Genomic DNA, 27,993 nt, shown 5'->3' with positions numbered 1-27,993 from the left:
AGATCTTCAGATGGAACAGTTACTTGTTTACATCTTGTCATCTTCTTTTCCTCCAGGAGACTTAGAGGTTTAGGTTTTCAGTTTCAACCAAAAATGGCTGCAAAAGCAATACAAATATTTTTTTAAAAAAACCCCAGTATTTATGAAACCAGCAAACACAGGGATTCTTCAAGAGCCTTTCCGCTGTATGTGGGGTGAAAATATGGATAGTAGAACCACTGAAGTAGGGCATGGTATCCTTACTGTCTCATAGTATTTTAGTGTAATAATATAACATTTCACTAAATTTTCATGACCTTTTCTTATTTTCAAAAAGCACGGTCTTAATTATTTTATCTTGTTCATTTTTACTAGTACAACTCCAGAATTATGCACAGTAGGTAAAAAGGAATTTAGAAGAGTTTTGGTTTTGGTTTTTTCCCCCCCAAAAATCAGAAATGTAACACTCTGAAGGGTAGCAGAGAAATAGCAAGACTTGCACTCCTAAATGAAATAATACTTTGCGCTTCCAGTGCGCCAAATGTCTATAAGGACCTTAGAACAGTTGACGTATGTTTAGTTCATCCGTACCTCAGTATTCACATCATAGGTTGGGAAATGCAGAGAGAGAAGTCACCTGATGGACTAATTGATTTACCAAAAGTTAGGTAGACATTTCTGCCAGAGTCTTACTTCCTAAACCAAGTAATTTGTTTCAATTACAAGATCAAAGGAAAATGCAACGCATGCTGACCAGTGTTCAGATTCAGCCAACTCTGTTTGTAGAAGATTGTAACCATGTATAGCATTAATGCAGTACAGGTTGTACTCAGAGTATTTCATGATCATACAGTGTGGCTCTCTGTCTCCTTCTAGTGGTTTATGTTTGTTAAGAGATTTGCTACTGGCTCCAAACTACTACAGATGTAATACTTTTGTTCAGTTAACTGGAGTTCCCATATTAGGCGCCATAAGTCTTGGAATTTCTTGAGGCAGTTCACTCAGAGGATTACTAGGTATATTAGCATTCATTTTCTGCTTAAAATGGCTGTGTTGTTGGTTGGTTTTCAAGAGCAGAGAGTGAGAAGTTAAGGATTTACATTTATTCTAGCCAAAATCTGATTGAGATACAGCTCATATAATTCAATTGTTTTATGCTGATGCCACTCTGAAAATATATTATGATTTTAGATATATGGATATCTATACAAAAATCTATCCACAAAAAGCTATACTGCCATCCAGTACTTAATGGAAGCCATTTCATTTGAGAGGCCTGTGAATGATTATTGATTTTTCTCCATCATTCCCAAAACAACAGAAAACAATCTTGAATATTTTCTCCAAAGCAGTCAGTGACAGGCATCTTTAACATAATTACTCCTTTATTATGATGTATCTTATTCATTGTATATACTATATATTGCCTCCTGCAGAGTCACAATGTTCTTTGTTGAGCAGATGTGGAGGCCAAATCCAGTAGTCTTGACGTCACTGGAAACATTATGTTTACAGCCTGGGTCATGCAAGGCATCACAGTCTGATGTACAGACCAACTGTGGCAACTCCAACTCCCAGAAGCAATGCCACTGAAAAAGTCTTTGGAGATGCTCATATAGAAGACAAGATAAATAATAAAAAAATAGCCTATATTCTTCTGCTGTGAATCTGGTATGAATACAAAGAAGGATGCTAGAAGCTACTTGTAACAAAAGGGTTAACAAATAATCAGCAGGATAGAAATGCAGACACTAAAATCAGACCAAAAGCAAAAGGTGGTTGTAATAGGCATCTATAGTCATCCTAAGGGAGAAAATAAAGCAATAGAATCGCTTTGTCTGCAAATTCAGCTGCTGCTGACACTAACCGCTCTTTTTGGCCTTTTAATGTGAGTCTTCATAGAGCAGGAGAGTTACTTCATTAAATAATTCAACCTTTATAAGTAGACACTTTTATCAGGTGTTTTGCCCTTTCTAGCAATTACTGGAAAGCCAGTACATCCAAACACAGAGAGAATGCCTTTTATTCTGTCGGTCTCTGTCTTAACCTCTAGAGATTCAGCAACCACACTGAAAATGCTAAACTGACACAGACTTAAACGAGATTAAGTCAGTGAGAGTACAGCTAAGCTGTGTGTTGAAATTAACTGAGAATTTTTGTGTTACCTCTAGTCAGTCTGTAGCTTGCATTTAAGATGCGTTTGTCTAAACTTGTGCGACATCACATTTTAAACCATTTCAAGAGTGAGTTAGTCTGCACCTGCATTCCCTGAGCTGCAGACCATTTCATGACAGTTCCTGGCCTAGCACGTTTAAAGTCAAGTTATGGCCAGAGTTATTAAAAAGCAGAGGATGAGATGGTACCTTTCAAAATCCCAGGTCAGAGTGAGCAGACCGGTCTGGGAGATGTTAGTGTGTTTAGTACACTTGTGTCTGAAGGGCCTCAGCCACACTGGGCGTTTCTAGGGTAGGCATTTTGTGATTGCGAGGCCTGTTTCTCTGCAGTGTAATCTAATGAATTTGCAATCTGATGTGTAGGCACACCAGCAAGTTACCAGAAGAGGGTGTAGCAGGAGTAAACTGAAGCATGAACACCCATCTGCTTGCCAGTACCTGCCTGCCTACGTGCACTTGCAACTCCATAGAAGAGGGGTGAGTACCTGATGTTTCCTCTGGTAAATCAGAAGGCAAACACTCATAAAAGGACAGTTACAGGCAGCTGCCTGGCTCAATGGCATGTTTATAGTAACTTCAGTCTCTGCCTGCATTCTACAGAGGCCAGATATATGCAGAGAGCATGGAGGCAGGGCAGGAATGAGATCTTGCAGTGGTTTATTACAAGGCAGATGGTGAGTCCAGAAAAAGAGTGCAAGATATCTAGCTGCCAGGTTTGTGCCCAGCCACTAGATAGGGTAAGAAGGGGAAAAGAGTCCTGAGGGTAACCCACAGGGCTGTCTCACTTCTTCAGGAACTAAAAAAACTCTAGAGTGACACTTAGGACAGTGGGAAAGGAGTGTAAGCTCCAAAATTTCCCATGTTGCAGTACAGTCTGCTGGGCTTGGGGACAGTGTATGTGGCAGCCTAAGCCCAGGTGAACTTAGACTCACCTTTCAGTTAAAATGCTCTGGAAATACCTTTTTTTCTAAGCTCAAATTAAATTAGAATGGCTTTAAACCTACTAAATGCAGACTCTTTTCCCTTTTGAAAACATTTCTAATCAAAACACAGATGTAAAAGTACATGGAAAGAAGGAAATGAGCTTGATGTACCTTTGTTTTGAGGAGGAAAAATAATATAATTTAATAAAACTAGCTTAAACGCTCTGATTAAAGCTTTTTTAACATAACAGATAGGGGGGATGAGATCTACACTGAGATAAAGATAGTACAGATCAAAAGCACTTGTGTTCATGCCAACTAGATTAAATGACAGGATGTGGTGAAGTGCTGGGTACCATATCTGGTTACTTTACATACAAAGCTTTATTCGCTGAATGTAGATATATCTATTAAGTTATATATGTTTATATATGTAAACTGTAGAAATAAATTGAAAGCAATCTACTGTGTGTAGAGTATTTGTTCTGATACTGTTGTAAGATTGTATTTCTTCCAATTAGTATGTAAAGCTGTAATTTTTTATAGCTGTCTCTCTCACTAAGACTGTGGAAGTAAATTGTCTTAGAAATTGAGGTTTATTTCTAAATGCATTAGCATTCCACCATTCTCAGTTGTTAGCTTCTGTGCCTAAATTCAGTAGAACGATATACTTCATACTCCAACTTCATTTTAGCAGGAAGCCTAGGACAACTTTAGGAGTAAATTAAACTTAGGACCCAAATTGCAGTTGTCATTTTAAAGGGGTTTTTTATATTAATCTATCTGCACATGGCCCCTGAAGAGGCAGGATATGGGACTGGAAGGGTCTTTGGTCTCACCCAGTGTGGCTGCTGTTATGTTTCTCATACACTCCACCACAGCAGGATGTGGGAGGAAGGGAATGTGAATGTCAGGAAGGGAAAACACTGCCGGATATGAAGATGCCATAGGCCCGTGCCACTGTGCACTTCTGCAAGGCAGCAGGAAGGGTCTGTCCCCCACATCTGCTGAACAGGCCGTAAAGTCCTGCCTGGTTGAGCTATGCCAGAAAGAAACACAAAGGAGAGATTCTGTCATCTCTGCAGGAAGATTGATGACTCAGAAAATGAAAAGTTTAGCATGGCATGCAACTGAACTTAACAGATTTCACTAGCTGCACATACCTTTTTTTGTTATTTTTCATTGTTGCTGCTGTGCTACCTAGAAACCTGAGCCTCATGGTGCTTCCAAGCTGGAAATACTCATGAGAAGATTCTCACTCTCAAAAACCTTAAGCAACAAGCAGAAGGCAAAAGATGAAGAGAGCAGGAGGAAAAAGCCTTTAGTATACAGAGGACACCACTACTGTCGGATTATTTCTGGTGAGCGAATGCAGGATGGGCTGGAGCAACATCCCCACATCATCAGAGCCAGAAATGGCTACAACTGCAATAGAAGGGGTGCACGGTTCCATTGTGCTCTGTGACACAGGGAAGGGTGCAGCTCTGTTAGCCCTCCCAGCAAAACCATGAATAAGAACAACTTACAGCTTTGCACCACATGTAGCCATTCATGTCTGTGCAAAGTGAGGGTAAGTAGCATTTCTGTGCTGATGGAAATGTTCACACAAAAAATCAGGTCCTCAATATTTTATAAAACACAAATACTGCCAGCGATGGGTTTTAATGTAAGCAGCCTGTAAGAGAAGGAACTGGAAGCAGTTGGGACTTGGAGACTTTAACAGTAATTTACTTGAAAGAAAGAGTAGTTTCAACTGCAAGACCGTAACAGTCAGTCAAACACTGGGCAGTTGATACAATGCAAGCTGGTAAACAGGCTGAGCTGCTATTTCTGAATGACCGCCACACAAAAAGGTCCCATCGCATCTCGACTGCTCTGCGGGTCTGTGGGCCTTACTGCCGTTCTGCAACCGATGTGTCCTCTGGCTTCAGAGAATGTCTTAAATGTTTTATAACCTTCAAATCCCAAGCAACCTAGGAGAGCTTGCCTGTGCTTGTTTTATGTTGCTGATGGGCTTTTTACAGTGATGAAAAATATTCAGCTTCACTGCCATGCTTAAGGTCAGGTGTAACATTCTGATCGGGCAATACCCTGAGAAGCTGGCAACCTTGGGTGGTTCTTGCACACTGACAGGAGAACAAGCAGCTACTGGTTTGGGAAGGGAACCCCAATCTGTGCATTCCGTACAGGCTGTTTTTACCACCAACCTCAACAGAGAAGAGAACTTGCAGGTGCCTTCATGTGGTTCTGCAGCTCAGCTCTCTCTGCACATCCCCAGACACAGAGACGGCGACTAAAGATTTACTAACATTGTGAAGGTAGGGGAGGACAGGCAGAAGGGAAGGAGATCTCTTGGAAGTAGAGAAAACTGGAGCAGACACATCTGTCCCAGAGCTTGGGGCTGTACTATTAAGCTAAACAGTGACAGGCTTGTTCTCAGGCTCAAAGACAGTTTGTGACCATACTGTTAAATTGAGCTGGTCTCCAGAGCAGGGCCACCACACACAGGCTGCCTATCAGGAGCAGCTCCTGTTCTCACTACAGTCCTGAATCACACCAGCAAATTACTGGGACAATTATTAGTTGGCCCAGATCAACTAGTTAAGTGTAACACTGGAGAGTATTATGGGAGGAGATATTCTGCTGCAATCCCCTTTGCTGCAGGGTGGCAATTACCTTTTTGGTGGCTGAGGAGGAGGAAGACCAGAGCATGGGGCAGCTACTCACTGCCCTTGAGACCCTAGATACTCTTGCAACCATCAAGCAACACGGACCCCCTTCCAGTGTCTTCTGTGGACTACACTGTGCAGCTGCAAGGGAGGCCATGCGGGTGAAAAGCAGGTCCTCCCAAAAAGGCCAGCAAGGAATGAAAACCTTTTGCAGCCAAGGTGAGAGCTGGCCACATCACCGAGTCACCAAACAGCTCTTGCCCGGTTCCACAGAAATCCCACCTGGTCTTTCCTCTGGGCTGAACCTGCCCTGCCCCGGGCAGCCCCACAGCCACGCTTTACACTGCACACCCAGCTCCTGCCCAACCGTTCCCCTTGCCCAAAGTGCTGGGCCTTGTGTTTGCTACTGCAAAATATCTTGCCTGCACAAAGGCTTTAAATACGCTGTAGACATACAGACTATGATCCAGACATTCTTTGAGGAGTGGGCAGTTGTTGCGTTCAGAGCATGTGCTACTGAAAATACAGCAGTAACGGCATCAGGAGAAAGAAAATGCAGGCTTAATAATGAGGGGGGGGGGGGCGGGCAGGGAAGAGTAGTAAATCAACATCTTTTCTGGCAGTTTGTCAATACCAACTTCAGACAAGTTTATTACAGTGATGAATATGCAGAGCACAAATTAATAGCTTCTCACTTATAAATCAGTCGGCTTAGCCAAACAATCCCTATTTGCTATTGAATATATTTGACGGCAATAATTTAGAGAAGATTAACTGAACGGTATTGCCAAGCTCTATCTGCTGTGTCTGAAGTTACTACCAGAGGACAGCTGTCTTTTTTCCACACAATTCCCCGTCTTCTGTGCACCAGTTTCGTGATGTCCCTAACACCATCAGTGGTTGTGAAGAGGTAAGGGCACATGCACTTCCGGATGTTAGTGTATGTTGTGCAGTTCACAGGTTTGCCATTTATTCCCTGCTTTAACTCTGCCCTTCAGAGTTACAGTTGCTATCTTGGATGGCACAAGCAATAAGCAATTATAAACTAATACCATTCACACATGAGCCCTTCTAACTTGATTGGGTAAATTCTCAAATGCTGGCATGCTACTTAACTTTCTTCTCATTCCTTTCTTCTGTCATGGCTCTTTTGTTGCCGATTCTGGTTTTGAATACCTTCTATATCACAGCTGAACTTTGCTAAAATCAGAGACAATAGGTGATGTTTCACCCACCTTGACAGTGCACTGTGTTGTAGCTTCCCATACAGCCATAACTTGCCCTACTTCGCTTAAAATTCAATCCAAGTCATGGCAAAGCTGTAACTTTTTTTAATGATTATTATTTTTTTGGTGATGAAAACTATATACTGTCGGCCAAATACAGACTACCTGCACAGAAACCTTGGAAGGCTGTAATCTCCGAGGACCTGTACCAATGGTGAAGGCTGAAGTAACTATGTTAATGTGAAGGGATTTGGGCAGCACCTGGTAAAAACAAAATAAAACCTGCCAAAAAAACCTGAAAAACCCCCAGCAAAATTGTGTGACACGTACCTATGCTCTGGCTGCAGTCATGCCCATAAACAGATTATTCTCTTCGATGAGCATACAGGGATAGTTTGCACAGGAAACAAGCGATAGCTGCCAAGCAGATATACTTGTTAAATGTGGTCACTCACAGCAGAGCCATCCAACTCGGTAGTACATTCCATTCCCTCGCCCTGGGCTAGGCAGGGGTTTTCCAGAGTGCTCCTCCGTGCTGCACCAGAGAGGATTTGGCCCTGTGCATTTAATCTCTGATGCATTATGATTTTATTTAGAACACACTTAAGCTCTTCAGCCTCCAGGCTGCAGAGGCAAGGTGCCAGTCTTCAGCAAGAGGTGGAAGGACTATAAATAGAGCAGGCTAGGCTGCCACAAGCAGCTTTTGGTCTGCTTAAGTTTCTTGTTTAGCTTGGGAGAAGCAGAAACCCAATCCTCTGAGGAGATACAGCATAGTACAGGCACTAGCAACAGCCCTTCTCTCCAGCCAGTTAACCATCTTTCATTTTCTAGGCACAGAGATACAGCTACTTTCAGATACTACAGATACTTACAGATACTACCTTTCCTGAACAAAGACGGCACTACCCTTCATCTGTGCCTCCTTCCAGCTCTCAGCTTTTTGAAAACTCTTGCCATGCCAGCCATCATGTATTTTCATGAAACCAGCCACTCATGAGGGAAATGCATTCCTTCCTTTGCAAATCAACAAATAAAATTAATCCCAAAATTAAGTACCCAGAGGCAACATACGTTCAATCTTTTTGAGGCCCATGGAGCTTTAAGAAGCATTGTTTATTAGTTCTTGCTCTAATTTGTATCACCATCATGTAGGCTCACTAGGAGTGCTCCCTGGAGTTGTTTGTATAAGGAAGGGACATTTTTTGCTCTAGGCTAAGTACATAATAAAAATATCACCAAAAGCCCAGGCCTGCACTCAAGAGTTCTTTGTTTTCCCTCACAGGAACCTATACTAAGAGCTTTCTCTGTGCTTGACTCAGTTACTATTAAAGAGAGAAACCGTATTTTCACAAATTTCTGCTGCCTAGCACGCCTTTCAGAGAGTATATTTTATTTACAGCACAAAGCTAATGGAGGCCATCTTTGAGCAGTGCATTTTAGACTCAAAGCATTTGAATTGGTTCTTTGAACTCCCACACCCCCAGCTTCTCAAAGCAAGCTGCAGCCAAGATTGCAGAGCAGTAGTTCTCCCTATTCCCTCCTGCTGGGATGCACCCTAAGAGGGACAACATTTAAAATAATTTCAGAATATGCTCTCAGCATTACACTATGCACACAAACAGATGGGATTACTTGTGTAAAAAAAAAATAATCATATACTAAATATTACACTTGAAGGCAAACCATCAAGTCATAAGGAAGACAGCTGGATCTCATAAATCTTGGTCTTCCACCAAATATTTAGCCTACATCCCTTGAAAGAACACTTGCAGACCTACGTACATCTAGCGTGCTACACAACCTGCCATTTGCTTGCCAAGCCAAAGTGAAACCTGCACATATACCTGCACCAGAGGTTAGCGAGGCATGTTTTTGACAGATGGACAGACCTCATTAGCCCTTGCTCAGGGGTCTTGAAATTCTGAGGTCAGCCTTAGCAGCTTCGGTGCTGGCCCACAGCACTGGCAACTTACCTCACCAGAGCATCCCCATGGTTCTGGCCACAGCCGGGGCACCCTCCCCACACCAAGCCACTGAGCACAATGCCTCCTTCACAGGGGGGTGGGCTCCCACCGGTCAAACCTCAGGGCTGCTCTCCTGGCAGCTAAGCTTTTGTTGCCGTTTCAGATACCTCCCGGTCTGATCAATGTGCTTTCATCCCCGCTGGCCCTTGCTAGTCCTGAGGCACAAGAGTCTGTGTCTGAAGGCAGGCTAGAGCCCAGCAGCAGCAGCAGCCTACTAACAGCATACACCTCCACAGGTGCATCAGGTTTACGGTCTGTTGCAATTTTCCTGCTGGCCCTCTTCTACTACACAAGCATTAATGATTTCTCCATTCTGCAGTGTTTAATAGTTTGTGAGCCTTTTCTACCCACAGGTGCCTGCTGCTCTCTTTCCTCACCTGGTTTAATCAATTAAGAAACCCAGGAGTTAGTAAGGACAATTTTATTTCATTTTTTATTGTATTTATGTATGTAAATAATTGTATTTAGCTGGAATCTTAGATGAGAGAAAAAGTCCAGAGTCTCTCAGTCTAAAGCTTGTCACCTCGTGCTCTCCAGAACAGAGCTGATGGACAATACACAACAATACACAGGCAAATTTGCAACCCATTTCCCTTTTAAGTTTGCAATTTTGCTATCCCAGTATCATTTTACTAACACTATCCCAGTAACATTTTTCTGTTTGGAGGGGTAATGTTTCTAGATGTTGGGAAGCTGTAATTTTTGTATTATAAATAACTGTAACACAGCAGTAGCACAGCAGTATAGCCAGGTCCAGTTTGGATCCATCAGCACATTCAGACCTTTTAGTCCTGCCTCAGCCTCTAGCATGTGACTCGCTACAGCAGAGCGCTCAGCAGCCCCAGCAAACTGAAGAGACAGCTTTGGGGAAGGTTGCAGAGCTGAGGACATCACACAGTGCCAGGTCTGCATCTGTGCCATACCTCACCCCAGCCCTAGTGCTGCCCTTCCGCCACATCTCAACTCTCCCTTCAAGCCAGTTTCCCCCTCTGCTCTCTGGCTTCCGCGCTGCTTCCCCCATTTGCCACCTTCCCTGCCTTACCCTCCGTACGTGGCCGTTTCCAGCTGCACCTTGCTCGGATGGCAGCTGGTGGCAGGCCCAGGACAGACATAAGGCCCCAGCAGGTCTCTCCCAGCAGCCCAGCCTCCACCTTCGGGAGCCGTCCCTGGGAGTTCAGGCTTGGTGTGCCACAGGTGACTCGCCTGAATTTGTCAGCTACCCGTTCCTCATCCCGAAGTCTGAGAAATCAGAGCTTCTTTGCAAACGGCCACACAGGGGCTTTCCCGTTGTTAACCTGGAGAAAGTTGACATTTTCCTATGACAATCTGGTTTCACCAATAGTTAAAAACTGAAACTTGCATAAACACATGCGAGTCACCTGAAAGCCAACAGCAGGCAAAGAAGTACCAAATAAAATCATCGTTTACTGAAATTATGAAAGCCCCAACCACACATCCATAAATAGGGGACAGTCACTGGATGTGCCTTCTAAAAAGAACTGCCAGCAGCACACGCTGGTGAAATCAGAAAAGAAACACACTGGAGATAAAAGGAATCACAATGAGAAGTTCAGGTGAAACTACAGTAACAAAGCTACCCTGTCACATCAGGTTTTGAAGAAATACCAAATCCACTAAAAAGAGACTGCAAGCTGGCTACCTTATAAAGTTTTTCAGGATGGAGGTAAGTTTTAGTGACTTTTGCTGCAAAACTAGTGAAGTTTTACCCAAGTACTGACGCTGTTCCTGTAAACTTACACAAGTACATTCCTTCTCTAAATCTCCAGATGTTTGAATAAGAGGTTTTGTTCTTATTAAGACAACACTCCACACAATTTTATTTGTAGAATACCAAGTTGCAGACAGATACAAAACCAGAACATAAAAACTTGTTACAAAACCAAACTAAAATAATAAAACACTGCATTTTTCTCAATAGTTTAATTTTAATATGATCTTTTAAAAAAAGCTTACTTCATTAAATCTGAATATTTCAGCATTCATTATAGTTTCTGTAATGTATTAAAGAATCCTAAGTCACTTTAACACACATTCTAATTAATGTATCCAATAACACAGGGTTTCTGTGAGGGAGCATATAGTAGCTTCCATTGCATGAATGCATATGGACAATACTATATATAAAAAAAGTCGAGCCATTTAACAAGTGTGAACAGATTTGCAATGTGTTTAAACTGAACACAATTTAAAGTGATTTTTGAAATTACAGGTTGTGCTAACACAAAGGCACATTTTATTTTAAATGTAAATTCACATTTCTAGAAGGTAAGACTTCTGTGCCCAGGCAACTTCAAGCCATTGCGGCACAATCACTGAAACAACTCAAACTGCATGTCTCTCAACTTTCAACAGACAGATCTGGTTTCTATTTCTTTAATCCAGTTTTAGAACGGGAGAAATTAAATTAAAATCAGGAGGGCTCTCCCTCCCATATTTACAGACTGCAAACTATACTGCTTTCTCCATCAGAATTTCTAGTTTTCCTGTTAAACTTTGTTAAGCTTTGTAACTATCAGCACCCTCACAGTTTGGTCAAAGGCACCACAAACACACAGTCCCTTTTTGTCAGGGCTCCAGTCTAGGCTAGAAATTGGCTGCGTTGACAGAGTCACGTTCTGCAGGAGACTGACAGAACCTGCGACCCCCATCTCGGCTCCTTCAGAATCCTTCTTCGAGCGCTGAGCTGGGTACTCACTGGCAATAAGAGAAGTACACAAAAACACGCACTTAGAATTTACCAATACAAACACACCACTATCCTCTTTATTTTCAAAAGAAGGGTTTCCTCTGTGCTACAGATAAGGCAAACAAATGTCTTAAAAATAATGAATGATCGCATCCAGCTATATTCACACTGTATACTTAGTAAATATTTCATGAAAGAAAAAACAAGGCAGGAAGTTTTGAATCCTACCCCTCTCTTCTATAGCCCCTCATGTTTCAACTGTTTGGCTTTTACCACAGGCAAGAAAATTTCATCTCAGCTATCCCATTGAAAATTAACGCACCTACTTCACTGCGTTCAGGATGATTAAATTATTTTGCCATCTAACAGAAGAAGATGTAAACAGAACCATTAAAAGTTCAGGCTTTCAGTACTCTTTTCAGACATCACTGTTACTATATGAGAGTTTTAAGAAATCCACTTTCTTCCATTTATCACCTTGTTAACCAAGGATAAAATTAGCTCTTGGTTATGTTAAGAAAACTGACAAGGGCAAAATTCACCTGTGCTGCTGTTATGTTCTTTTAGTGATTAATTCAAGATTCCAGATCAAGTACTGACACTGAAATCACCCTTTCCTACTGCATTCGTAAGCAGTAATTTTAACTAGATATTCTGAAGCTGGAAGCAGGACCCCACTCATCATTTTCAGGAAGATTCTTTCTTAAAACATTAAATGGTTTTCTTACTCTTCCTGTTGCAGGCTGGAGAACCATCACTTACTATTTCCAGAGATGAAGGCTCCCAGCTCCTCCACTTGTCATGAATATATCTCTGTTCTGTGGTAGGTGTCGAACCTGCCATATGGTAGATTTTTGTGCCTAATAAAAAAAAAAATAATCAGCATTACACAGAAGTCGGTTACGGATGAGCTTTACAGCAAAGCATGCAGAATCTTAAAAGAAGAGAACCTGGCCTTCCCATGATGGGTACTGGAACATTCGTTCTGAGGTACCTTTCCTTCCTCCAGCCTTGCAACCTGCTGGCACAGGAGCAGCCAGTTCCCACACAGGAGAAGCCAAGTCAGGCCTCCAACCCACCCCGTTCTTCCAGAGGGATAAGGCAGCAGCCCTACCAAGGCTGCCACTCGCTAGGACCTCAGCTTCTTTGGGACCAGCCACATGAGCAAACTGCTCGTGGCTGCATAAGCACGGCTTTTGGAACTGCTCAAGAACTACGGGATTCCCAGGCTCTCACATGACCCGGTCACAGGGTTCACTTCACTGACATCTCTCAAAATCATGACTGGAAGGGAATATATTACAAACACTGTGCAAACACAACAAGCAATCTACAATTCAGATTCACATCTCAGCCAGGGCACAGCAAGGCTAGACAGCAAAAGAAACCTCTTAGGGAAAAACCTCAACACAGGTACTCTGGCTTAATGCATCTTTGTCTGCAAATGTTCAAAACGAAAAGCTTAAACGCAGTAAAGGTAAGAAATTCCATTTTCACATTTTGATTATTACAAACAATAATTCAGTAAATACTTTTTGCGTTCTCTAATCAAAGTAGTTCCAACATCTTATCTGCTTTGAATGGTGATCTGGAACATGTTAATTTATAAAGATATTAAGTTGATACTCAGCTTTTTCTAGTTTAGGCAAGTCCTGGACAACTTCACCACAAAAGTTAACTCTTCTCTAATTCGCATCAGATTTTGTTCACTTAAAACCAAAAATTTTAAAAATTACTGTTTTATAAAGACCTTAAACTAACCAACACAGTGGTCACAGATGGAAGAAAACAAGGTTATAAAAGTTCTCTATATTTAACAGCCTCCAGGCCACTAAGTCTCTCCTATATATCCTTTCACTCACTCTTAATATCCCAGTCAAAAAAATTTGGTTCTGAAGAAGAGTAATTATTTCTATTTTTCAAGAGGTGTGATGACTGCAGGATGAAAAGTATTTGCAGAGGGCTCACTTTGTTTGGGGATATATTTAAGATTTGAATCTGCATGCTCATCACAATTTAATATGGCCTTCCATAACATGACTCCCAGACCAGGGGCACAGCTGAGCGCACAGAGGTGCAACTGCAACAGAACCCGAAGGCCGGAGAAGCCCAAATATCAGGTTATAAAAGGGAGGAAACCTGGGTGAGCGCTGGCAGCTGGACGCACAGGAGCCCTTCCACTGCGTGCACCTGTGGCCACACCAGTTAGCGTCCCAGTACCCTGGGCATCTAATCACCTATCAAAGACAGCGCTTTAGACCAGTAGAACTTTGACAGCCTATATTCAAAAGGTTTGTCTCTTATTAAGAAATTCTGTTTCCCCATACCTTCTCTGAAACAGAAGCAAAACCTTTGGTTGGATGCTGAGTTCTCATATCGAAAACATGAAATTTTCCCTCAAGCGATGTGGCCACTAGCTTGTTCATATTTATATCTTTTCTGTCAAACTCCACACTGCAAACCTGGAAATATTAAACAAACAACAACATTCAGGATTGAAATTCAGCCAACTGCTAAAGAGGAAAAAAAAAGGGAGTTTTGTGATTTGTAAATATATATTAATCATTGGTTATTTTTACAATGATATCACCTATTTGGAAATAAAAAAATAATCTGAAAGCATAAATCAACTGAAAAACACCCCATGCTATCCAGACCAGGAATTTAAGAGGTTCAATTTGCTGAACCTAAAGAAAAAGATTCCTTGGTACAATCTCAGCAGAACTGTCTTCTGAGTAAGTTTCAGACGAACAGTCCTTTTAATTTTTCCATCCTGCATAGGAGCTGGAATGAAAAATACTTTTATGGTTTCCTTACCCCATTCTTAATGTTGGTCTCCCATCGTAGTGACATTGTTTTTAAGTCAAACAATTTAATGTCCCCATTGTCATATCCAGCACATACAACACGTTCCTCTTGATTGTAAGCATTGCCTGGGCACAGAGAAAGAGTTAATCAAAATAGGGAAACCCTCTCTCATCTGTACATTTCAGACCTCCTAAGCCTGAAATTTCAACTTACATTTATGCCACAGAAATATTGCTATTGGGATATTAAGATTTAAAGAACCAGCTGGTTTTCAAACCTAAAGTGTACAGAAAAATACAGCTTCAAAACTGACAAGTCTGTTTCTTTTAAAAATACGAACAAAATTCTTATCCCCTCTGGCAGTTACTGCCTAAACCGCACAGACTAAGTACTGCACACTGTTCTTGTAAACTTCTACAAATACACTCCTTCTCTTAAATCTTCATCTGCTATAAACCACACTCCTCAGACAGCACCATGGCACCGGAGCGGAAAGTGGTTCAGCAGCCCGTGAACCAGCCTCTCAAGCATGAAATGTGAGTGGGACAAGAAGGCTTTTCTGCAGACACAGCCGCAGGGAGGCCCCAGGTGTTACCATGGCCATCACTAGACATCACCACCTCCAAAACCCCTCAGCTCACAGGATCAAGGAAGCACATCAGTGTCTGAAATCAGTTAGCCCAGGGCACGTAGTTCAAGATAAACCTGGCCTTGGCTCAAGCTTCAGTAACTCAAAAGAAAAATTGAAGGATGCTTTTTTGCTCTGTTCATCAAAGCAGAAAACAAAGCTATCGATCGCGACAAGCATTACAGTTGCACTTTCTTGCCAGGAAATATCATCTCCTTACTACCAAATTTGCTATTATAATCCGTGCGCTTATTAGCAGCTGTAAAACTTGGTCCCCAACTCTGGAGGCAAAACCAGAGCTAATCCAGAAATACTAGCTTGTGTAGAACCCAAGCAGCTTGTTCTCTCCAGAAGAAAAATGCAGAGCACACATCAAGCATCGCAGTTGTCTTTAATTAGCTCTCAGCTACAAGGATCTTTTCTTAAATTAACGCTTTAACGCTTAATAGTTGGAACTACACAACAGTGATTGGTTACATGAGCACTGCAACATTTCCTGTCCTTGGGAGAACGCAGCTGGATATACTGTTTTTATGTTCCTAGGCATACAAATAAAGCTTGCACAGCTTATCTGTGAAACCACAGAACCACAGACTCATTTAGGTTGGAAAAGACCTTCAACATCATGGATGATGATGACCAAAGGTGGTAAGAGAATGAGTCCAAACCCCAGCTATAACAAAATTGGCTTGTTTAGGAAAAAAAACCAAACCAACCCAAACAAAAACATTAAAAACACCTACAGTTGGCAACGTTGAAAACCACAATGTGTTACTTATGTGTCCATACAAAATAAGCTATTCCATAACATCCCGAAATACTCTGGTAAATTGTCAAAGCACAGTCATATTAGAGGAACGGTTATAATCTGATAAATTACCAAATGCTACTGTCCAGCAGTCTCTTTTGCTCTCTCCCTGTACAGGTTCCATATTAGCGACAGGAGTATCCTTCTGTCTGGGGTCCCATACCTTCACAGTTCCTGTGAAAGAAGCACAATGGATTTTGGATTCTGGGTGCACTGTCACATTGTGCTCATCTTCCCAGGGAAGGCCTTTGCTTTTCAGCCTGACCATTCAAAACACAGGAGCACCTCTTTCAATTCCAGAAAGCCAGACTGCATTTAGTGGATAGAGGGAGGAAAAGGAGGGGGGAAAAAAAAAATCAAACCAGAAATAAAGCGAAAGTATTTGTTAAGGATATATGTTCTCTAGCTGATATTTTGTATTTATTCTGCTTTGTATCCCTTCTGTCCCATGCTCAGTGACAACAGTATATTTTGCTTATCTGCAGCTCTAAAAGAATTAGGGAAAATTGGTGCCAAGGGAGATTCAGAAGACAGTGTATGAAGAACTAGTTGCAACAGATTTGTAACTAGTTCAGATGGCAGACTGAGCCCGGCCATCAAAGCTCACAGACTACTTTCTCAGCGTAACTGAAAAGACTTTCAGAGTTCACTAACTCACCATCTCGACTGCCAGTCACAATTTCTGGTGCACCTTCCCCAATTCCTAAGCCACCTACACCATCTATACTGTTTATGATTTCCTTATGACCTTTCACAGAATACACTGGTATTTCAGGAGCTTCTAAATTCCTAGGTAAGAAAGAAAAAGAACAGACAATATGGCATTTTCCTTGACACTCAAGATCTGTATAAAAATGAGAGGAAACTTGAGCACAAAGTATATAAGCTCAGATTAACAGTGGGAACAAAATATGGATGTCACCATTAAGAACCATGAGCCTTTGTTCCTTCCTTGGCTACTGCTTTAGACGAGTGCAAAAGTTTCTGCTCAGTTCTGGACTTCCGTGTTTGTAAAGGCAGCTGTGGGATTCACCAGAGAAACCCTTAACAAACAGGTTTTATGTTGGGCTCAAAATTAATCACACTACAGATCAAAATACTCCAATTAACTTTACTTTCAGTAAGTATATAAACCAACCTTATTCACTGATCCCCACCCAGCTCTGACTACTGCTCTTCAAATGGAAGTTGCATCCAGCTACGAGTTTCACAGTTCTTTCCCACAGGTTCTCATCCTTTGAGAATCCTGCAGAATTTTATTTTAGATTTCAACTAGTGACTAATCCATGTTTCAGAAAAACAGAACGAAGAGTTCCTTGGCAAAGGAAATAGAATAATAATAATGAACACCTTCTTTTTCACCCTGTAACTTTATTTGATAATCAATTTATCTACACAAGTTAATTATACAAATCGTTCAGGGACCTGAAAACAACATTTGAAACTTCAAGATTAAAAGTATGTATTTAATCTAGACATCAAAATTAGGCTGAACACAAACTCTTACTTGCACTCATGTATCCATTCAAAAGCCTTTTTTCAGAAGAGGGCCTCGCAGAGGTTTAACAGGTTTTTGTAGCTGCACGCAGAAGATGCAAGTGGAAACAGCTTTGAATTCAACCACTGTGCAGAATTCACATTGCTTTTACAAAATGGGCATGGTCCAAACACAGTAGCCAGCGAAGCTTACAACTGGGTCCCAACCATATGCAGCACCAGGAGCATCTTACACAGAAGGCAGCCATTGTACAGAAACATCAGACAGACTCTGACAACATCAAATAAAAAAGCTTTGAGAGTATCCGCGCTTACCATATGTTAAGGTTTCCACCAAAATCTCCTGTAGCCAAGTATCTTTGCTGCAGAGATGTAGCACCAAAAGTTCCACATTTTAGAGGTTTAGCCTTTTCGATCTTTTAAAAAAGGATACATTCTGTGTCAGTATATGGGAAAACACAACACAAGTGCGGCAGCAGTTCTTGAGAGTCCGTGGGTGGCACGCTTCAGTGAAATACATACATAGGTTTTTTGGCATAAAACACAGTCAAAATGCTATCACAGGCAAATTACACTTTGCCTTTATTTCAGAGAAAAGCAGAGACTCCAGTTCAGTGGTCTTAAAAAAAATACGTATTTGCACTTTAGCTTGTTAATGATAGTCATTAGAGACTGCTGTCTCTCATGATTTGCATATATAGGGCAGAGGGGATGCCAGCCAGGAGGGGAGCCAGGCCCAATCCTGCCCCTTGCTGCTCATTCCCCCCAGCGCCAGCCGGCGTGGCACAAGGGCCTGGGCCCGTCCCGAGGGGGGCTGGGGGCCTCGTGCTGCCGAGGGGATGGCACGGGGGGTGAGGCACCCCACCACCCCAGGGCCACGCAGCCCCGCACCCACTCACTCCCCCCCCCCAGCCCCCTCTCAGCCTGCACGTACCCGCAGTCACCCCCCTGTCTCAACCCACAGCCACACACACCCCGCCACCCCAGGGCCGCGCAGCCCTGCACCCACTCACCCCACGCAGCCCAGCAGCCCCCTCTCACCCCACAGACATACACAGCCACATACACCCCACCACCCCCCACACACCCCCACTCACAACCCCACCCCCCACTACCCTCCTCAACCCCCCCACTCCTCTCACCCCACACACCCCCACCCATCTCACCCCCGACTCCTCTCACAACCCCTACACCCCCACCCAACCCCCCACTACCCCTCTCCTCCCCGACTCCTCTCACACCCCTACCCCCCCACCGCCCCTCTCACTCCACAGGCCCCCACCCCGACCCGTTTCACCCCCCCGACTCCCCGCAGTCCCTATCCCCCCCCTCACACCCCGACTCCTCTCACAGTCCCCACCCCCCCGCTCACCTCCTGCAGCAGCGCCAGGCGGCCGCCCCGCAGCTCGTACAGCTGCAGCAGCCCGGTGCCGCGGGCGGCGCTGCCCAGGCACAGCACCCGCGCGCTGCGCGGCACCCACTTGCAGTCGAACAGGGTGTAGTTCAGCGCCTGCTGAACGTGCGCCACCACCTGCGGCCGCTCCGGGCCCGCCGCCGCCGCCATCCCCGGGCCGGCACCCCCCGCCCGCCCCCCGCGCAGCCGGCAGGGCCGCGGGCACCGGCGGAAGCAGGGCGGCGGGGGCGGGGCGGCGCGCGGACCCTTTCCGGCGGGCGCTGAGGCGGCGCGTGGTGCGGCGGGAGCGCGGGTCGCCCGCCATGGAGGCTGAGGCGGCGGCGGCGGCCCCGGCCGAGGGCGGCTTCACCAGCGTCGTGTCCAGGCGCGGCAGGCGGAAGCGGTGGGCGGCCGGGGGGGCCGCCACGGACACGGCTATGGACACGGCGGAACCGCGGCCCAGCAAGAGGCCGGCCTTCCCGCCGGTGGCCGCCGAGGCGCTGGGGGTACGCGGGGAGCGGGGGTGGGCTGAGGGGGTACGCGGGGGAGGGGGGGGGCTCAGGGGGTACGCGGGGATGGGGGAGGCTGAGGGGGAACGTGGTGGGGGAGGAGGCTGGGGCGGTACGTGGTGGGGGGCTGGGGCGGTACGTGGGGGAGGGAGGCTGAGGGGGTACGCGGGGGGGGAGGAGGCTGAGGGGGTACGCGGGGAGGGGGGAGGCTGAGTCGCCCCCAGCGCCTTCCTGGCCCTTCCTGCGCTTCAGCGCCCGCTCCCCCCACCAGGCTGGGAAGGGCGAGCTGCGGAAGGTGCCCGTGCCGGCCAACAGGTACACGCCGCTGAAGGAGAACTGGATGAAGATATTCACACCCATCGTGGAGCATCTGCAGCTGCAAATCAGGTTTAATTTGAAAACGAGGAACGTTGAAATCAAGGTAAGGGCGGCTCCTGCCCCCCCTGGCTGGCCCTGAGGGGTGCCCCCCCCCCCACCCGGGTGCTTCAGAGTTATTCTTGGTCTAGTTCTGGGACATTAGAGGAAATAAATGAGATGATTAACAAAAAAACATCTACAGCAGGCCAGAATTCAAGGCTCATACAGATCTCAGTGCTGGAGGAGCCTTGGAAATCCTAGATAACGCCTCGGAAAATGGGAACTGTGTAGTTGCACCTGACCAGAGAATCCTCACTGGGGATCAGAATCTGCCAGTTACGGCTTAGAAGCCAGTAGCTGATGCAGGAAAAGCTCAGAAGTGTTGATCTCTTCCAGGAGGGGCCAGCACAAGCTGGTGGGGGGACATCACTCCTGCCTCCTCAAGAGAAAATTACATACTCGAGAATTAAGGATCTTAGGCTACGTGTTAAGAGTTTTGGAATGCAATGTTCTCCAGATATTTAAGGCTGCTAAACACTTAGGTATGCTCCTAAATACTGACAGTTTTGAATTAACAGCATCTTTTGAGGGGGCCACCGAATCTAAAAATGTCTTGTTTGTGGCAGAAGGGCCTGTAATTTAATAGCTTTTGATTTTTCTTCAATGGATTGCGCTGAAATAGCTTATGGTACAGATACCGATACATAATTGTACATCTTGTAGGTGCTTGTTCTTTACCCTTATTCCTTCTTAGGAATATTGAGACCAGCTGTTTTTAAATGTACATCCAAAGCTCACACTGTGCTTTTGACATACAACTTACTGTGTTAGCAACGTTGGCGTTACGAGATCTTCTAACATAGTAGTGAAAATATAGACACCAACAGGAATTTTGCGTCCTAACCTTGAACCTTACTGCCAGTTCAACGGTAGCAACTAAAGGAAAGGTGACAGAACTATCCCTTACTTACACTTAGAAATAACTTGGAAGAAAAGGTGAGGAAGAGCAGGAACTCTTGCAATTCCACTGAATAACTGTGCAGGTGAAAAAGCTGGGATTTTACACCGCTTTTTGATACAAAATGATGTCTAGTTGGAAAGTGAGGTGGTTGTGTTCCTGATCAAGCAGATTTCATTTTGTCTGTATCTATCATGAACGTAAAATGATTGAAAACTTTGGAATGAGTTTCTGTCATTTCTTTGACGTGGCATAGAAGCCATATATGGCATTTCAGAATACTTTTTATGTATTCCAGACATTAATGTATCTTCCTTAATTAGAGTTTCCTGCTTTTCTTTTCTTTTCTTACAGCTTCAAAAACTGCTCTTTTCCAGGCTGCCCCCGTTAGGCTTTGTAAATGCAGATGTGCGCAAGCTTTTCCACTGGTAGCAGAGGAATGCTTGGGTTTAGAACATGAACTGAAAAAAATGTGCCAAACAGCAAATCCTGTGGCATCTACTGGTAGGGTGGGGAAAAACCATATATAAAACTTAAACACTGCAATACTTGCCCCTTTGTCGGGTCAGTTTGTTCCTGGTTCCAAGTATCTTGTTAATCTTTCTAATCCCATATGTTTTATTAAGCCTGTCCAGGCTTCTGTTCACCTGCTAAAACACCTTTAGGATATTGTCAATAGATTAACTTTCTCTCCTTAAGCTGCCTCCTGCCATCATCCTTCTCTCTTTTTCCAGCTGTTCTGTGTTGCAGGTTAGTTTGTGTTGGTTTGGGGGTGGTTTTTTCCATAAAAAGGGTTTTCCTCAGTCAGTGGTGGGTTTTTTTCAGGAGCATCTCTTTTTCCCTCCCCTTCAGGCACAGGCTGTGGTAGTTGATCCATTCTTGTTCTTGAGGTTCAATGTTATAAAAAGGCACAAAGTGTGTTACTTGAGACTTTCAGTAAAAGATGGTGTAGGAGCATGACCTGAATGTGGCTTTTTTTATGGTTAGACTGTTATCTCTTAGATTTTTCAAGTCCTCATCCTGCCTGCAGAGAGTTAATTTGCAAATGTAACTTCTTGCCTTGCAGACTTGCCAAGAGACAAAGGATCTCAGTGCTCTAACGAAAGCAGCTGATTTTGTAAAAGCATTTATACTTGGGTTTCAAGTAGAGGTAAGTCTCCCAATGGCTGGACCATGACGTAAATTGAATTTACTTGCATGTCATCTTTGGCCTCTCTGGAAATTACAGTAAGAAAGGAATAAAAATCTTTCGGTGGTCTTCTAGAAATAAATTTGTTTGAAATTGTGACTGCATGCAATTCTAGTTTCTTAGGCTAATGCAGGATAAAAAAAGTAACCTTCAAACAGCACGTCATTAAAATGATGAAACGGAGGAAATACTGTATGTGAGAGGCAAGCATGAAGCAGTAAAGGGCTCTGAGATGCTCTGCAGCTGTGCAGACTGCTCGTTTTGCTTTAGGCCCAGCCAGTGACCCTTCAGTCTTTCCCAAACTCGGAGCTTTACTTTGAGAAAACCAGCCCCGTTTCTGCAGTGCTACAGGGGCTGTGCACTGCTGCAGGCAGTCTCCTATGGCCTTCACTGGTACTGCTGGGGGTGGGTGAAGGTGGGGGTGGCTAAGCACAGAAATAAAAATTTATGTTGCTGTTGAAAAAGTCAGTCTAGCCTGCCCCGTTTGATCTGTTAAGTGGTGAACTACTACTCATGTCCCCTGTTTACACGTATAAATAAAATGTGAGCTTTCAACTCTTATGGTACTGTAACACTCATGCTAGTAACAAATCTCTTAATATTTCAGGATGCTCTTGCTCTCATCAGATTAGATGATCTTTTTCTAGAATCATTTGAAGTTACAGATGGTGAGTAGTTTCTGCTGCAGTATTGAAGTAGTTGTGCATACCATCTGCAGGTTTTTTTTTCTTGTTTCCCCCCTGCTATGCATGTCACTTACCTTCAGGGATCAGGAAAACCTTTGTGCCGTTACACAGAATTACTGTCTAGGTAGAGGTGGCTTGAATGGGTGGTCATTTTTCTAACATGTCCCAACAAACCGCCCCCAACCCTCATCCTTAAAATTACGTCACTCAAAGTGATTTTTCATGTATCACTGGCACTCCTCAGAGCAGCACCTAAATCTGCTCTATTTCATTTCTACTGGTGTTGCGTGTACTTGGGCTCTGTTTCTTTCCTCAGTCTTAACTGCTCAGTAACGAAGGGGAGGAGCTGCCCCTGCAGCCCTGTATGAGAATTGCTCTCTGATGCTGAAGACCTCACGGCTGGCAGCACTGGATGCTGTTTTCACTTCTGTATTCACCATTGTAAAGTTGCTTTTGTATTACTTCAAATGGGTTGTGTCTGGTAACTTGAACAAGGGGAGCATTACAAAAATACACTCCATGCTGTTACACTGAGCATTTTTTTCTCATTTTAGTCAAACCCTTGAAGGGAGATCATCTGTCAAGAGCAATAGGGAGAATAGCAGGAAAAGGCGGAAAAACAAAGTTCACGATAGAAAATGTAACCAGGACACGAATTGTTCTTGCTGACGCGTAAGTACTGACTTTCTTCCAGGCAGAGCTGATCCGTATCCTCTTCCAGGAAGAAAGACAACTTGAGGGTTTTTCAAAACTGTTGGAGAACAGTAGTAAAACAAATTGAAGCGGTGTTTTTAATGACTGCTATTTGAGTACTTATTTGACCCTTTGTTATGAGAACACTGCCAATGTCACCAGCCTACCTAGAACTGAGTAATACCCCACAGTGAAGAATTCCTTAGCAATAATCAGTGTTGAACCCACCAGCCCTGCAATGTTTTCCTCCATAAAGCTGCTACACTCTTAAATTCACAGAAAGTTAACATCTATTTTAAAAAGGATGTAGGAGAGCACAGATTTTATGTTGTAAGTTTTCTTGTTTTGAGGTGTGGGGGTATTTATTTACAAGTACAAAGGAACTAGTACACTGGTCTGAAATTCCACATTCCTCTCAACATCCAACTCATCAATTATGTAATCAGAGAGGCTTTTCCCCAACTAACTGATGCTACTTTGCTTTTTACAGGAAAATTCATATTTTGGGATCTTTTCAGAACATCAGAATGGCTCGAACAGCAATTTGCAATCTAATTTTAGGTAAGTCCTGTTATCTTCTCTATTACATAGAAACAGATCTTGCAGTTTGAGATTGCTTTCTGTGGGTCTTACCTTCTCCCCTGGTGCATCCACACCTGCTTTTGGAGCAGGAAGCTTTCTGGGAGTTGGCTTCATTGCCCATATATATTATTTTTATGTATATAAAGAGAAGGGTTTGGGGAAGAAGCAGCAGGGAGCCCAGAGCTTGGTTTCTGGCTCCAAACCCCTCTCTGTGGTGCAGAAAGCACTTTCTGCCTTTTGATTTAGCTGCAGCATTCCCCAAGAGGCTGTTGTGAATGCACTGTCTAGAAAGCTGAAGGAGGCAACCCCCATCCACTGCAGTTCAGCTCTGCACTTGCAGTAACAGAGAAGGTGGCTGATCTTGGCCATCTTTCTCACCTCTGGGCTTATTTCTCCACTTTAACACAGACACAAGTGCAGAACACCTGTTTGACACACATTACCTTGTTTGCTGACTGCATTTGTGCTTTCTTCTGCAGGAAGCCCTCCATCAAAAGTTTATGGCAATATCAGGGCAGTGGCCAGCAGAGCAGCAGAAAGGTTCTGAGCACCACTGAGGACTGGGGCTGGCGGTGCTTCCTGCGTGCTCCAGGCCCAAGCGCCAGCAGCACTGTCTTCTCTTTGATTTGGATGCCCAGAAGAAAACCATGACTACTCCTGCAGTCTGACACTCTTCAGAAGTGCTGTCTGATTGGAACACACTTCATGTTCCTGTGTAGTCATTAAATGTTATTTTAAATCTCTTGTGTCTCTCAGAAGTACAGGCACCTCATTTGACTTAAACTTAACCTCCAAAGTGTGCTTCAGCAGGGATTTTCTGATGTTCAACAGCAGGCTGCCCAGCTGGTCTCTGCTACTGATGGAACATATCACATGAAAATGGTAAAACAGCAGTAAATAGCATATGAATGGGTGGGGTTTTTTTCATTTTATTACCAAAAGTTCTCTCTTAGGGCAGCCACACGAAGCTAAGAGGCACCAGGTTAAGAACTTGCCAGAGTACCAGAGCACAGTGGTAGTGTTGTGTCTGCTTAAAATGCTACATGTGTGACACCAGTCACAGTCTCCCTCAGACATAAATGTGGGCCCTTTCCTCCTGACCCTGCCAGCCAAACCCAGTGCCAAGTCACAAAATAATTTGGTTTGTGAAGGAAAACAAAAACTGATATGAGATTATCAAAACCACTAGCAAACTTGTGGTTTTTGCTCGCCATCTGCAATTCCAGTGCAGCACTCTATAGTATGGCATTATTATAGCCAAATAAATTCAAGGCTTCAATCACCAAAATTTAAGACTGGCTGAGTGACCCCAACATACAGCTCTTGGCAGTCTGAGCTACAGTGGGGAGAGCATGTCCATTCAAAGTGGCTCAAGGTGAAGGCGCACCTACCTCGTTGGCATGTTTTCTGTTTGCTGGCTGCTTGTGTCACTTACCTCAATTAGTGTGAAATGTAACAGGGGAGAGCGAGGCGAGGACACACAAGGGTGACCCGATCTCTATCCAAAGGCAGGTGACACCAGCCACGAGCAGCAGAGAGGGCAGCACACAGAAGGGCCGAACAACCACACCACAAGGAGCAACAGCGAAGGGCTCCTGCAGGTCTCAGACCCTTCCCCAAGAAAGCAGCTGCCTGTCATTCCCTACCTGCACTAATGTTAGGGTGTTATGTGTGGGTGGTTTTTAACTGCCTGCCACTTCGACCATCATCCTGAATGTAGGATTTAAAACAAGGTATTTTATGCAAGGAGATGCAGATGTGCCTTTAACAGAACCACACACCAAACTGGTCTCAAAGCATTGAAACAAAACTTGGAAGTGTTCTGGGATTGTCTGCACCCTCTACAGTTTTTCAGTAAATCTTTATATTCAAAGAAGGGACAAAAGACTGAGCAGCAAGTCATCTTTTCTTCAGAGCAGGGCGCAAAGCTGCTGTAAGTTGAACACAGGAAGAGTCTAGGCAAGTACTGAAGCACCCCAGCCAAGGTTCGAATATTTTATTTTGTATTCATATAGTATGAAGGTTCGTATAGTTCCCACAACATATGATGTAGCATGCAGAGGAAAAACTAAACATTCAACAAATCATTTTTCCCCACACAAACTAAAAAAAAAAAACCAAAACACCTCATCCCTCCCCTTCCAGTCCCCCTAAGGAAATAACATTAGCACTAATTTCTATAATGCCAGCCAAGATATGCACAAGCAAGTAAGAGAAATCGAAAGCGTTTGCTAAAATGTTTGTAACAAATACTTATGTACAAAAAAATTCACAAAAGACTAGTTCCCCCTTGAAGCAGAGCACATGGCAGTTGACACTGGAACAGATACAACCACTGGCTGGGATTATAAACCACGTACTGATCCAGAGGAAGAAAAGTTACATGTAGTGGAGATTTTTGTTTTGAACATTAACATTTACCAAAGTTTGGCAACATTATCTTTTAAATTATGCAAATTATGTAAACAAGAGGAACATTTCAAATTGATCTACATGCAAAACTTCATGTCATGCAAGGACACCAAGCACCTGGATTTCTCTCTCACAGACAGAGCCCATGATGTGCAGCACTCAGTTGAAGGAACAGCTATGGCAGACAGGTGCTCGACTGAAGTAGGTTCAGACAACCTGCACTTCCCACTGCTGATTATAAAACAATTTTTTTTTAATAGAAAAACTACTATACAGGAAAGATGTACTGTCCTAAAAAATCTAGCAAATGTTTTTCTTCCAGCCAATAGTACCACTGCAGAAAAGGGAAGGGATGATATAAAGTTGTAAAACATGGCTCGCTACTTTTATATCACACAAATATATCAAGTTACCATCCATTACAAATTATGATATGGACAAATCTAGAAAAGAAAAAAATTCTCCAGGCAAAGGACTGGAGAACCCCAAGAGGTATAAATTTAGATAGTGTGAAGTTTTCCTCCTCTATGGCATAGGTTAACAAGATTTTCCCCCATATGAATCCTATATACATATATATATATATAAAATATTACCAGTTATTTATGCTACCTGTAGTATTCTTTAAATGCAGAGGGGAAACCATCATGGTTGAAACAACAGAATTTAAATGGCAAGAACGTTTTATAATTAAGTACTGTATAAAGTAAGTAGATGGGAATTCCTGCACAGTTATGTCGATCCTAATTTCATTAAGCTAAGCACAAGAGGAAATGATGAATGCATCTAACACCTTGAGCAGCTGTATCTAAACCGAATCCGGAACAGCAGATTTGCCTGATTTTCAGGACAGCTGTCACTGCTCCCCGTTCCTAGGTGACAAAATCTAGCGGCCAAAGCGTTCTGCAGTTGCTATATGCGCACGAGGGCTCGTTCTTGGCAGTAGCATTAAACTATGTTATCATATTACGTAGAATTGTCCTAAGTTATTTAGCAAAGAGACACAGTCCCTGGTAATATATTAACAGGTATAAATAAACTTAGTCTCCTGTGTTACAAAAAAAAAAAACGTAATTAAGGTGAATTAATAAGAAGCAATGCTTTGTCAGCCAGTCAATATATAGAAACATCTCAACAGTCACAGGAAAAGGAAGAGCTGACCTAACACCCAGTTAAAATTTTACATTCTTCTACTATATATATAAAACTGTGTGAAATAAAAGTAAGGATGTATATCCATATATTGAACTGTTAATATTCTGCTTGGCACTTTGTACTCTAGATTTGTTTCTGAATCAAGTATATTAAATTAAAGCCCACCTAGCTACTACATATAGAAAGCTACATATATATCTATATATAAATACACACACACATATATATAGATAGATATTTCCTTGTTATAAAAGATGAAGAAAAATAAATTAAAAAGCCAACCCCTTCCCTTTCTCCACCACACTGATATGCTCTTTCCATCTTTGCTGTCCTTCAGACTTTAAAGTGCTACACTGAGTTATTGAGAGAATAAAAGTTCAATAACACTTAGTTGGCTTCATGAGGCTCATGTTGGAAAATGTGGCTTCACAGAGAAAAATACTTCCATTGAAATACACAGAGAGCATTGCTGGACGTCTTGAGCAGATCTTCAGAGATGGAGAAGAAAGCAAAAGTGTTGGGTGGTGCCCTACAGAGTCACACGTCTACGACCATCTTTTTGTGGATATCTAGGCCTCCTACGACCTGGGAGAAAAACAAGCGTTCAAACAACAAG

The 27,993-nt window shown here is 43.4% G+C and overlaps 3 protein-coding genes across 7 annotated transcripts in view; 1 reads left to right on the top strand and 2 right to left on the bottom strand.

Moving 5' to 3' along the window:
- Positions 1-127: 127 nt before the first annotated feature.
- DNAAF10 (dynein axonemal assembly factor 10) lies at positions 128-19,008 on the bottom strand. The gene is made up of 8 exons (XM_080389126.1): positions 18,816-19,008; positions 17,759-17,859; positions 16,605-16,735; positions 16,019-16,120; positions 14,520-14,635; positions 14,030-14,164; positions 12,465-12,562; positions 128-11,710 (listed from the first exon to the last, which is right to left on the bottom strand). Exons 1-8 carry the CDS (start codon positions 19,005-19,007, stop codon positions 11,503-11,505), a joined length of 1,083 nt encoding a protein of 360 aa, XP_080245252.1. The 5' UTR covers position 19,008; the 3' UTR covers positions 128-11,502.
- Positions 19,009-19,088: 80 nt separating this feature from the next.
- On the top strand, positions 19,089-24,552 carry PNO1 (partner of NOB1 homolog). Its single transcript, XM_080389129.1, has 7 exons — positions 19,089-19,342; positions 19,617-19,766; positions 21,727-21,810; positions 22,457-22,517; positions 23,090-23,207; positions 23,719-23,789; positions 24,290-24,552. Exons 1-7 carry the CDS (start codon positions 19,160-19,162, stop codon positions 24,355-24,357), a joined length of 735 nt encoding a protein of 244 aa, XP_080245255.1. The 5' UTR covers positions 19,089-19,159; the 3' UTR covers positions 24,358-24,552.
- A 1,239-nt stretch (positions 24,553-25,791) lies between these two features.
- PPP3R1 (protein phosphatase 3 regulatory subunit B, alpha) overlaps positions 25,792-27,993 on the bottom strand; it is a 40,900-nt gene continuing 38,698 nt past the window's right edge. For all 5 annotated transcript variants that reach the window (XM_080389133.1, XM_080389134.1, XM_080389131.1 and 2 more), the window contains one exon: positions 25,792-27,962. In XM_080389133.1, the coding sequence (XP_080245259.1) occupies positions 27,915-27,962 (48 nt within the window). In that variant the 3' untranslated portion in view covers positions 25,792-27,914. The remainder of the gene's footprint in view (positions 27,963-27,993) is intronic.

This window comes from Falco punctatus (genome assembly GCF_963210335.1).
Source record: "Falco punctatus genome assembly, chromosome: 5".
Lineage (NCBI taxonomy): Eukaryota > Metazoa > Chordata > Aves > Falconiformes > Falconidae > Falco > Falco punctatus.
This window is presented reverse-complemented; position numbering and strand designations above follow the sequence as displayed.

Coding starts and splice junctions, on each gene's coding strand:
- DNAAF10 (XM_080389126.1), bottom strand. CDS start 19,007: ATGGCGGCGGCGGCGGGCCCGGAGCGGCCGCAGGTGGTGGCGCACGTT. Junction 16,736..17,758: donor GGTGGAAACCTTAACATATG/GTAAGCGCGGAT, acceptor TTTCTTACCTAG/GAATTTAGAAGCTCCTGAAA. Junction 16,121..16,604: donor TGTGACTGGCAGTCGAGATG/GTGAGTTAGTGA, acceptor CTTCTTTCACAG/GAACTGTGAAGGTATGGGAC.
- PNO1 (XM_080389129.1), top strand. CDS start 19,160: ATGGAGGCTGAGGCGGCGGCGGCGGCCCCGGCCGAGGGCGGCTTCACC. Junction 19,343..19,616: donor TGGCCGCCGAGGCGCTGGGG/GTACGCGGGGAG, acceptor TCCCCCCACCAG/GCTGGGAAGGGCGAGCTGCG. Junction 23,208..23,718: donor CGAATTGTTCTTGCTGACGC/GTAAGTACTGAC, acceptor TGCTTTTTACAG/GAAAATTCATATTTTGGGAT.